Genomic DNA, 11,519 nt, shown 5'->3' with positions numbered 1-11,519 from the left:
GCCCCTTAAACTCACAGAACGCATAACTGAATGCCAGTCATTGAGAACAATGTACAAGTCCTGGTTTGGGTTCTGAGGAAAGAACCTCTCCGTGATATTTCCATATCCTAGTACATAGGAATGGTTCAATTTTCCGGCTGTGAAGAACTAGCAATCTTTCTGAAGACCTCTTTGTTGGGCTAGGGCTGGAATATAGAACCGAGACAGGTGGCCACAATGCTTGAGCTCCCAACCTCCTACAAAGGCTCAAAGGGACAAATTCTGGAGGCTGTGCACAGGTCAGACATGACAACTTTGGCAAGTCTTATGGAGTCTCATTCTTGGAGGAGTAAAGGTCTATACAGAGTACTGGGGACAGAGAAGATGTAAACATGACTCTGTCCATTCAGGAAAGACAGAACACAAACCACATGATAGTTGGAGAGGGCAGAGATTCAAGTGCAATACTGTTCCTGGTACCGACAGCGCTTTGAAGCTTTGGAGTGGTCAAATAGGCTGGAATCTGAAAAACCATCAAAACTGACAATGCAGGGCTTCCCTGGTGGTGCAGTGGTTGAGAGCCTGCCTGCCAATGCAGGGGACACGGGTTCGAGCCCTGGTCTGGGAAGATCCCACATGCCACAGAGCAACTGGGCCCGTGAGCCACAACTACTGAGCCTGCGCGTCTGGAGCCTGTGCTCCGCAACAAGAGAGGCCGCGATAGTGAGAGGCCCGCGCACCGCGATGAAGAGGGGCCCCCGCTTGCCACAACTAGAGAAAGCCCTCGCACAGAAACGAAGACCCAACACAGCCATAAATAAATAAATAAATAAATTTAAAAAAAAACTGACAATGCAGAGATTGGGCAAAATTTTTGCATTTTGGGGTTACTCAATACTGGCAGGTGAAGCTGTAGCAATTCACTAGATGAACGCCCATTCTCTCTCAAACCTTCAGGAGCCCAAATAGTACCTTGCAAAAGTCATTAACCTCAGAGAGAACTTCAGAAACATTCCTTTCTTAACTAAGGCTAAATGCTATAGCCAGTTATTTAACTATATACCTGACACATCTAAAGTCCCTCATCAACACCTAGGCAAGATTTTAAGAAACCAGATGAAAGCAGACCTTTTCGGTTTGTCATCAACTTGAGTTACAGAATAAGAACATGAGACCTAAGGAAAGCCACTGTAATGAGCCACATCTGTTCTGTGAGTGGGGGGGCAACTGCAGAAGGAAACATCCAACACGAATCTGAAGCAACAGCTACAAAAAAGAGATTTCATTGCTTCAATTTTAAAAACAAAAATTTAGGTTAATATTAAAGCAGAGACAAAAAATAATTTTAACATTGTTTTAATCACGTAACATAGCTGTTTCAAACAGGAAGTTTTAAGACAGTTGAATACAGCAAAGTGAAAGATCACTCTATTAGGATAGCGGCTATGAATAAACTCCTTACTATGTGGATTTGAATTCCACTGAAAGTTTGGCACTAGACTGAACAGTGGTCTAAGCCAAAATTTTCTTTTTAGTGTTCAGAAGCCTTGAAAGTTTTCCTTCAGATTTAAGGGGGAAAGAAAAAAAAAAAAAGAAAAAGGGAAAAAAACCCCTCTATAACAGAACCTCATTAGCTTGATAATGGGTATGCTGAATGCAACTTGATCCCCCCTAAACAATTTCAGATAATGGTAAAAATTTAAAACCTAGGTGAGACATGAATTTGCAAAGACCTCTTCTCTTTGGTGTGACAAAGCACATTCCCTCCAGGTAGGTATATGGCTCTCCTTCAATCTCATCAAAATCTATCAAGAAAGGCAGCTGGAGACCAATTTGTACCTCTCCAGTAAGACCGCCAGGGTTTAATTTCTTAAAATATCAAGCTAACAAGGTTTTATTATACCAAATGTTTATATAATTTCAATGTGAAAAAAACTTACATACATTTGTTAAGGTCTCATTGTAATCTGTGAGATGGATCACAAAGAGGTGAATGATATAAGCCAGTGCTCCAAAAAAAATTCACTCCATGCATTTTGATTCCCAGTGTTTTTGTGTAAATTTGCTTCCTCAAGATGATTTCTCAGATGTAGTCATAAGCCCTTGTATCAAGTGAGTTTATATCAGCAAATTGGGTTAGCAAATCACAAGCAAGTTATTTCCAAATCTAAAGCCCAGGATGGGCTGGGTCAGGCCCTAGTCACCTGCTTTCAGTTGCCATCATCACAGACTTCCCGGGTATCTCACAATATTCATTGTGAAAATAAAAAACACCCCAAGTCTTACACCAAAATATAGGCTCTCAGAAGTATGCTTTTAACTTTTTTAAAAAATAAGACATTTTGGGGGGTGGGGGGGAATTTGAGATATAGTTAACACTTATTTTGGCAAGATAGCAACAAAAACCAAAGAAGTATAAGCTATGTGTCCAAATGCAGAAATCATCAAAGAACCAGTTTATCAAGGGAAAAATCCACACTGAACAAAAGATACAGTATGTCTAAATATTTTGAAATTGTAATTTGAATCAAGAGTTAAATGCTGAAAAATTATGCTCAGTTTTTGCTAGAGATTAAGTTTACCTTTTCCTGCTTCCCCCAAATAAAATCGTACAGCTTACTAATCACTCCCCAAAGTTTCAGTTTTCTCTCAGTACAAAGCAAGAGCTACATACACATAATAAAATGCTTATGTTAATGTAGTAATTCCCCTGGCTCATCCAATGTGCAATGCACATGACTTCAATGACTACAATTTGGGGCAAGTATAGAAGAAATGAAAAAAAAAACCAATTCAAGTTTCAAAACCTGTTCTTAGAATTATCTATAGGACACTCGGGTCATTTTAACATCTCAGTGAGATAAAGGCGTTGCACTGTCATTTGATCATCCGTCCACCTTGGCATGGGAAGAATGTGCATTACCAGATGCCCATCTGAGGGACTAGAAATAAGACTTAAAAGTACTACATTTCTTAATGACTGAGTGAGGTATTGGTAAGTTCATGTTCACCTTCTGCTGAGACCTCTTTACAGTCTCAGCACCTAACAATACCTAACAGGCTCCAATAATCTCCTATCAGATTAAATGATGGTGCAACATTTTTTTAAAGGAGTCAATTATTTTAGCTTACTTAAGTCAATCAGAGCCAAAAATGTGAAGAACGACCAAAATCAAATCTTTGTTTTTATAACTGTAAAAATGTGATCCAAATGTGTCCACCACTAAATTTTCAAAAAGAAACATGCTGTAAATAAGCAAACTACATCTGCTCACTGATATGTGTATGGACTCCCTAGATGTCTTGTTGGGTTTAAATACAGACCACTCACAGCAATACATTTTTAGTAGAAAGTGTAGCATGACATTAAGCCATTTTAGCTTTTGCACATACATGTTGCACTTCTGGCTGATGATGCAGAAAGATTCTCAGCATTACACTGTTAAGCTGGGCTGCACCCACCCCTTTAAATGGCATCAATATCAATGTCATCGTCCTTGTTGTCAGACTTCACAGCTTCAACTTTCGGTACACTGGCAGTCTTTGAATACACCACCTGATAAAACAAAGATTTTTGATGGTAAACCTTTATCCCAGGAAACCTCCTTATAAAATAAAAACAGTAATAAGTCAATGGTCAACAAAGGACAAAAACTACCCAGAGACAGCCATTATTTTTCATGAAAATTTGTGCATATGTAAAAACTAAGTTAACCCTCCACAGCCTAACAGTACCTTATTTTTATGGACAATCAGCACCCCTATACTTAGGTTAAATAAACTCTCCCTTTGGAAATTCAGACAATGTTTATTTGGAATCAACGTCTGAGGGTAGGAGAGATTTCCAGCGCCTTTTCTATTAACGTGATTACTTTCCAAGTTAAGAGGCTGTATTATTACCCGATACTGGCATTTTATAATTCTCAAACACCCACCACGAACACGGTATTTAACGATTTCCCCAGCACTTACCTCAATGTTCTCATCTTCATCATCATCTTCGCCACCGGAAGATTCTTCCTCTGCTTCCTTCAACCATTTTATAAAAGGTTCCGCTTTGACACGAATCTCTTTGGCAAGTTCTTTTGAGACATATTTCTTAGAGGCCTAAAAAGTGTTCAGCATGATTTTCTTAGTTAAAGAAATTTAAAATAATGCAAGTCATTTATATAATTGCCCACACCCATCTCTCTGAGGGGACTGGGCCACATCCTAATCTTGACCCCTCAACAGAATAAATGTATTCAGCACAAAGTATTAGAGTGTGTAAGGTTTTCTAGAAACCTTACTAGAAAGCTACCATGATGAGAATCACCCTACAGGTTATACCAGTCAAGCATGTAAAGACTAGGTATTAGTAGTTAACTACTTCTTCCAAAGAAGTCCCAATACTTCTAATCTTAAAGAGCCATTTAAACATTCCCCACCTTTTCTGACCAGCTAATGATGACTTCTTCCTCCAAAAGGTCTGCATCATACATCTCCTTCAAGATATGTGGAATCTTGGAGATGAGCTGAGCTTGATGCATTGCTACCACACACTCCAAGCCATGAAGAAGGTACCGTTGAGCTTTTTTGTTGTTGTGACAAAACTGCAAATAAATATCTCGGCATTAACAAGCTTTCTTAGATGTTCTAAGTTAACAATTCTAATATATGTTCTAAATATACTTATTGCCTTAGAATTGTTCTTTAAAGCCATGGCCCTACAGCAGTCGTTCAGAGGTCAATGCTTAAAGATCTCTACTTCACGTGTAAGGGACTACATGCACCATTTCCCAGGTACTCCCATTCCTGTTAAGGTAGGTCAATTATCTCCATTTTCAGGATGACAGAACAAATAAACGAGGTTAAATCAGTATTTCCAAGGTCACACAGCTGTAAAATCTTATGACTCTAGAATGATTCGCTTACTCGTAAGAAATGGCGCCTGTATTTCTTAATTTGTTCTCTAATTTTCTCATTAAAAAGAACTTCAGTCAAAACAAGAGGGCCCATGGCTTTTACATCCAGTCTTTCTGCTTCAGCTACAATTTCTTTGTCAGATGAGTCAATAACACCCTCTTCTTTCTTTTTCTGCAAAGAAAAGGAAGCAATTCAGTGAGATGGAGGCACATTTTGCTCTAGAGATACCACAGTCCCTGCTCTTATGAACTCTTCCCCTACCTAATTCAAGGAGGTTCTAGGACTTCTAAGTAATACACACCTGCCAAAGACAGCGCCTGGAACCACCCTCAAAAAAATTTCTGAATAGAAGTAGTAAAGGTGAGACTTGTATTTGAGTATTTCAAAAGAAAGCAAGAAAAAAACACAACAAACTACCTGCCAAAGTACCCAGCTTAAAGTAATATCTAACAAAGCTCAAGGATGGGTAGAAGCTGATGTAGTGTGATCACAAAATGTTTAACTGCTCTTGAAGCAAGTATCTTACCTTAACAAAATCAAACAGGATATTGACACGCTCTTCAACAGTCCTTTCCAAATCATCACTGAGGGTTAAAACTTTCGCGTGGTCACTGATTTCGTCCATTCTTCGCCTTTGAGCTTCCTCTGTTGTATCCTCCCCCCAATCATCATCTTCCTCTTCTTCCTGTTTTTAAGAACAAAAATGCTTGGCCAAAAAAAAAGACCTTATAGGTAATAAAAACAAATCCCAGATTTCTAGTCAAGTTAACATCAACTTCCCACTAAACTTGTGTTCACATTAGCTTAGTCAACAAATAGCACCTGGAACCCAATATACTGATGTATTGTTCAATGAAGAGCAGTTCATTTCTGCTCACCTCAACCAAAGGTCACAGTGTACACAATTTTAGCGCCCACCACACCCATCAACCTTGCACTGACCACAGCATGCGGAAGACTGATTTCATTGGGGGGTGGCGGTGGTGGTGGTGTCTCACTGCTGGACACGGAGCCATTTTCCTTGTCTTTGCCCTTTCTATTTTTCTTTTCCTTCTCTTTCTTTCCTGTACCGCTGTCACTATTCTCTACAGGGACAAAAAGAAAATAAAGTTTAGTACCGTAACTTATATTACACTTTATCGCCCATCATGAACATTTAAAATCTTGCCCTTTTGCTTTGAAACCCTCCCCTCAGAAAACCACACACAAAACGCTACCTATAATTCTAAAAGAATTCACAAATCAAATTCATCCACTGTATTTCATAGGTAAGCAACTCAAGCTGCGAATGGAATGTCCCTACCTATCAGTGGTATTAACTATTGGGTAAAATTAAGACCGAGTGGTAGTACCTCAGAAGACCAGGCAGTTAAAGTGGCACTCACGATCCTCTCCTTCCATCCCTCATGAACTTAAACAAGGATATTTTAAAAAAATTAATTAATTTATTATTTATTTTTGGCTGTGTTGGGTCTTCGTTTCTGTGTGAGGGCTTTCTCTAGTTGTGGCAAGTGGGGGCCACTCTTCACCGCGGTGCACGGGCCTCTCACTGTCGCGGCCTCTCTTGTTGCAGAGCACAGGCTCCAGACACGCAGGCTCAGCAGCTGTGGCTCACGGGCCTAGCTGCTCCGCGGCATGTGGGATCCTCCCAGACCAGGGCCCGAACCCGTGTCCCCTGCATTGGCAGGCAGATTCTCAACCACTGCGCCACCAGGGAAGCCCCAACAAGGGTATTTCTTAACTGCACTTTAGCCAACAGCTCGAACACTGTTTAAGTCTATATAACGGCTTGTCTCACAGAGAAGAGAACACCGGAATAGGTTAGACTTTCTTGCTATAGCAAGCTCAAATTGTGTCAGAGTTTTGATCATCTGCCACAGAGTGTTGCTTGCATGCTCTAAAACCACTTTAGCTTAATGAGCAAAGACCCGCATTTACAAAAGTTTTCCAGAAGTCAATCCTTTACTAGGATCCCATCACAACTTGTTTTACAGTATTTCATACGTCCTAAGTCAGGTCTTGAAAATCGAGAATGTGGTAGAGTTTAATTGGCAGCCTGTACTTCACCTTTAACAATACATACAATGGTACATTTAACAAAAAAGTTCTAAATTCAGTAAAATATGGCACAATGACTAAAAATTTCTTAAACAGTTGACTTTTGGACAACACAGGTTTAAACAGCACAGGTCCATTTACATGGAGTCCCCCCCCCCACCCGCCAATAAATACACTGCAGTATCACACCATCCACAGTTGGCTGAACCTTAGATGTAGAAGGCTGAACCTATTGTTATAGGCAAATTTTCACTTGTGCAGGTATTCAAAGGTCAACCTCACTCCAGTTTTACAGCAGCAAAGAAACTTCCATTGTTTCCAACAATCAGGTGCTTTATGCTAAGATTTTAGAAGTTATCATAAGCACTTACCAGGTGGGTTTTTGAGAATGAATGTGCAGAGTTTATGATGTGTGTCAAGCATGCCTCGATAGCCACAGGCTTTACAAGAATTACCTATTGTTTGTTTCTTTGGATTGACATGCTGCCAAAAAAGCAAAGATAAGTATGTCAACCATAATATATGATGAATATTCTGTAAGGAACAAAATATGAAAGCATCTAACCATCAAACGGCATCTAAAACACAGGTCTAATATCAAAAGTTTTTTTTTTCTTTTTTAACATGAAGTCAGTATGGAAATACCTGCAAATTTTGATGTTTGCTCTGCCTTCCCGGGAACATCATTTGCTGACATCACAGAAACAGATACACTTTTTTCTTTTACTGACAAAAACCTCAAAGGCAGGCACTCACCAGATCCGTTTCAGGATTCTCACACTCAGGACAGAGAACAAATTTTTTAATGAATCCATCCAACATGTCTTGCAGCTTATTCGCCTCATGAGATCCATTGACAATGTAACGGTCATTCTTAACATCAAACTGGGTCTGTGCTCCCAGTTCACAACCAAAATATTTGGTGGGATCTATTTGGGGGAAGAAACTCTGATTCATTAGAGTTAACTAAATTAATCTTTGGCTGCTCACCCTCATTTATACAAACATCACTCTGTATTTTTAAGTTGCTAGGTTCAAAAAATGTGTTGCCCAGATAGTTTTTTGTATCAGTAACAACACATCAATGAGTTTTAAGCCCAAATTTCCACTCGACCCAGAAGTTAATCAACATACAATCCAGGCAAGATTTTGCAGACCAGAAACTATCACGTTTACGTCAATAAAATGCCTCTTTAGACTTCTTTCAAGAGGCATTACTTACACGTTGGAGGCCGATTAAGCGCTTTGGCTACGTCAACCATGTTGACTATAACTGTCTTGATTCCATTTCCTTTGCCCTCAACCTAAAGGAAGTAAGAAGTTTAATTTTGCGCGTCTACCCTGGGAGAAACAATCTTCACTAATCTATGAAAAAAAGCTTAGGACTTGCTACTAAAATGAAGATGAACATTACCTTGGCAATCAAACGGGGCATCTTGTAGCGATAGAACTGGTCTGACACGCTGCGGTTGACGTTGACAGACATTTTGGCTTATTAGTGGCTTTATCAATAAGATGAAGAGATCTTTGATTGCAACTTTTTGGTATCCTCTGTCTGGAGAAGAAGGGATGACATAAACGACTGCAAGAGTTCTCGGTCTCTGACATGAAAAATTTTTCGCCACTGAGGCTGTAAGCTTCTTGCTTGTATGCTATGTTTCCCCAATACAGGTACCAATGGCTGCGCAACAGCTCTGAAAGAGAGGAGAGAGAACAAACAAATCCCCCACGTTTAACGCGAAGCCTACATTAAGACACCTCCCTGTCCGTTCCGTTTAATCACGCCTAAGGCTCCAACCTTAAAAGCATCTGTGTTATGCAAAAACCAGCTCACAGACTCACGTAACACGGGACACCTGCAGCAACATAAAAGGCCTCCATTTGGACGAAGATGTGATTCTGGGAGACATCAGACTGAAACGACAACCAACTACGGCGCTTCAGCGGCACTGGGTTTTTATCCGACCAGTCAGTCACCACGTCGACGTGGGCTTCGGCCGAGGAGCCGTGTTTTAACCACCGCCGAGGAGCGAACCCAGGCCTCTCCTCCCCCCAGCGCAGCCCGTGCTGTCAACAAACTTGTGACACATCCCTCGACGACGCAAGGCTGTGCAACCGTTCTTCACGGCCAAGCTGCGCCTTCGGCAGCCAGGACCCACTCCAGAGCCACCCGTCCCCGACGACACCCACGGAACGCGGCCTCGCGGGACGCAGCGGAGCGTGCGCAGACGCCCGGCCCCGACCGCGACCTCCTGTCCCTTCCTGTTCTCTACGCACACGCACCGGCAACCTTCGCTCCCGTCCCCGCACCCGTCGTTCCCTCCGGGGCTGTCAGGGCTGAGCCGGCGGCCCCCGCGAGCCGGGCGCGGCAGAGGCGCAACGTCGCCAGCTTCCCCGGCGCCCGCGACAGCCCCGCCATGTGCGCCGCCCGGCGGGGGAAACGAAACCGGCCGAGGGGCGCCGGCCCGGCCGCCCCCGCCCCGCCGCGGCGATGACGCAGGAATGCAGCAATTAGGCCTGAGTCAGCCCCGGGCGGCGGCGGGCCCGCGCGGCGCGCTCCTGCGAGGCCGGAGTGGGGGTGGGGTACAGGCGGGCGCGGGGGGGCGGTGTGAGGACAGGAGGGGACGCGGCGCCCGGCCCCGCCCGCCCAAACTGCGCCACACAGGCGCGCTCACACACACACGCGCGCGCGCGCGCGGGTCACGCGGCGCGCCGCCATCTTGTGCGGCCGCCATCTCCCCGCCGGCCCGCCGACTCACCGTTTTCGTCAAATAAAGACATAAACCCAACGCTGCTCGCCCGGGACTGGGATGAAGTGAGGCGCGCGCGAACCCGAGTCCGAGAAGCGGCGGCGGAGGCGGCGGAGGCAGCGCAGCGAGCAGCGGCCGGGCCAGGCGCCGCCGAGCAGCGGGGAGGGGCTGTCCCAGCGACGTCCGGGGTCCACACCCTTCAGCGCCCGGGGCCTGGCGACCTGGCGCGGAGAGAAGGCGCAGTGAGCCGCGGGCGTCGGGGTGCCTTCCCCGCCAGCCAGCGGCCCGCGGGGGTCGAGGGGGCGGGGAGAACGGGGGACGGGGCGCGGGGCTCCCGCTCCTCCACCAGACTCACCTCTGGAATGTTCTCCCTGTGACTGAACAACGCCGCCGCCGCGCTCAAGCTACCCTCGGCCCCGGCGCCCGCCCCCTGCGCCAGGCCGCACAGCCCATTGGCTGGCCGTCCACCCGAGCTCGCTCGTCATTGGCCCGCATGCCGCGTCAGTCGCGTCTTTCCCCGCCCCTTCTGCTTCCTGAGGCTCCGCTCGCCGCCTGGGCCCTCCTCTAGCCCTGCGTCCCGGCTTCCTTCTCTCGCTTTCCCCTCCCCCGCTTTTCCCACAGGCCTTCGCGGTCTCGCGAGAGTGGGCGGACCGCGGCGGCGAAGCTGTGCCGCTGCCCCGCGCTTTGTCGGTTTGGGCGCTCGGGGAAGATGGCGGTTGGCTCCACCTCCTCCGCCTGCTCGGCCGCGGCGTTGCGGCTCCAGAGGCCGCGTTCCCGCACGAGTTCCCGCGCCGGGCGGGGGAACTCTTGGGGGTTTCTCTCTGCCCCTTCTGTTCCTTGGGGACGCCCGTCGTCGAGTCTTGAGAAAGAAGTTGCTTTTCCTCCCCACTCCCCTAGGCCTGGGCAGAGGGCGAAGGTTGGAGGGCCTGGGTGTTCCGTCCCAGGTGCCGCCTTTTATCGTCCGAAGCTCAGGTGTGCGTGGCCGCGGCGATCGTGACTCAACCGCCCGCCTCGCTCCCTCCCCGGTGCCCGGCCTGCAAGCCTAGCTTGGCTGGTCGCTCACGTCCACCCGTTTTCTAAAAAGGAAAACACCAAATTAGTTCGTAACTCCGGGGCCTCCTGATTACGATCTTGGGGCTGTAGGGGGGGGGGGGGTGTCCTCCATGTTCTCGTGCTCCACCGTCACTTTGCTGAAAATAAGCCTCACATCAGGTTACCGTTTGTGGGATCCTCCTCTCCAGTGTTTACAAATTGACTTCCTTGCCGGGCAAACGATAGCCGAAAGCAGGTGTTCCTAACGAGATTCCAGTGTATTCGCTTGAAAACGGTTACTATTTACAAAGAGCCTCTCATATTTTAGTTCTGTTGAGGTGATCACGGAAACTCGCCAGTTCTTTCAGATACTTATATTTTGTGTAAAATTTCGGTTGCGACTGTAAAAATGCACTGAGTCCACTCTGAAATGTGAAAGCATACTTGACTCTAGAGCAAGAGCCAAATAACTGAGAGGTTGGAGCAGTGTCCTGGGCGGCAGTGTGGTTTCCCGGATCTGGATGAAATAGCGATGTTACTGAGGACAGGGTGAGGTGGCTGAGGGGCTGACCTTTGTTTTACACCATTCGAATTTGCAAGGTTAGAATTGAAAGATGTTTTGATTTTTATCAAAGTTGAAGATAACTCTTCCATGGCTTTATAAGCTTTGTAAACCATTTAAAAATTGACAATGTCGGCTTCCCTGGTGGCGCCGTGGTTGGGAATCCGCCTGCCAATGCAGGGGACACGGGTTCGAGCCCTGGTCCAGGAAGATCCCACATGCCGCGGAGCAAT

At 45.7% G+C, this 11,519-nt stretch overlaps 1 protein-coding gene and 1 non-coding gene across 2 annotated transcripts; both read right to left on the bottom strand.

Moving 5' to 3' along the window:
- Positions 1-1,319: 1,319 nt before the first annotated feature.
- On the bottom strand, positions 1,320-10,235 carry EIF5 (eukaryotic translation initiation factor 5). The gene is made up of 12 exons (XM_057543286.1): positions 10,048-10,235; positions 9,702-9,913; positions 8,357-8,636; positions 8,165-8,246; positions 7,699-7,871; positions 7,314-7,425; positions 5,827-5,969; positions 5,411-5,569; positions 4,894-5,055; positions 4,407-4,571; positions 3,952-4,086; positions 1,320-3,535 (listed from the first exon to the last, which is right to left on the bottom strand). The coding sequence occupies exons 3-12, from the start codon at positions 8,426-8,428 to the stop codon at positions 3,446-3,448; spliced, it is 1,293 nt and encodes a 430-aa protein (XP_057399269.1). The 5' UTR covers positions 8,429-8,636; positions 9,702-9,913; positions 10,048-10,235; the 3' UTR covers positions 1,320-3,445.
- Positions 6,651-6,774, bottom strand: LOC114236969 (small nucleolar RNA SNORA28). The gene has a single exon (XR_003622802.1). It is a non-coding gene; the product is annotated as a small nucleolar RNA SNORA28 (small nucleolar RNA).
- Positions 10,236-11,519: the final 1,284 nt, after the last annotated feature.

Source organism: Balaenoptera acutorostrata, chromosome 3, assembly GCF_949987535.1.
Source record: "Balaenoptera acutorostrata chromosome 3, mBalAcu1.1, whole genome shotgun sequence".
Lineage (NCBI taxonomy): Eukaryota > Metazoa > Chordata > Mammalia > Artiodactyla > Balaenopteridae > Balaenoptera > Balaenoptera acutorostrata.
This window is presented reverse-complemented; position numbering and strand designations above follow the sequence as displayed.

Coding starts and splice junctions, on each gene's coding strand:
- EIF5 (XM_057543286.1), bottom strand. CDS start 8,428: ATGTCTGTCAACGTCAACCGCAGCGTGTCAGACCAGTTCTATCGCTAC. Junction 8,247..8,356: donor TGCCCCGTTTGATTGCCAAG/GTAATGTTCATC, acceptor TACTTCCTTTAG/GTTGAGGGCAAAGGAAATGG. Junction 7,426..7,698: donor AGAATCCTGAAACGGATCTG/GTGAGTGCCTGC, acceptor CTTTTTTGGCAG/CATGTCAATCCAAAGAAACA.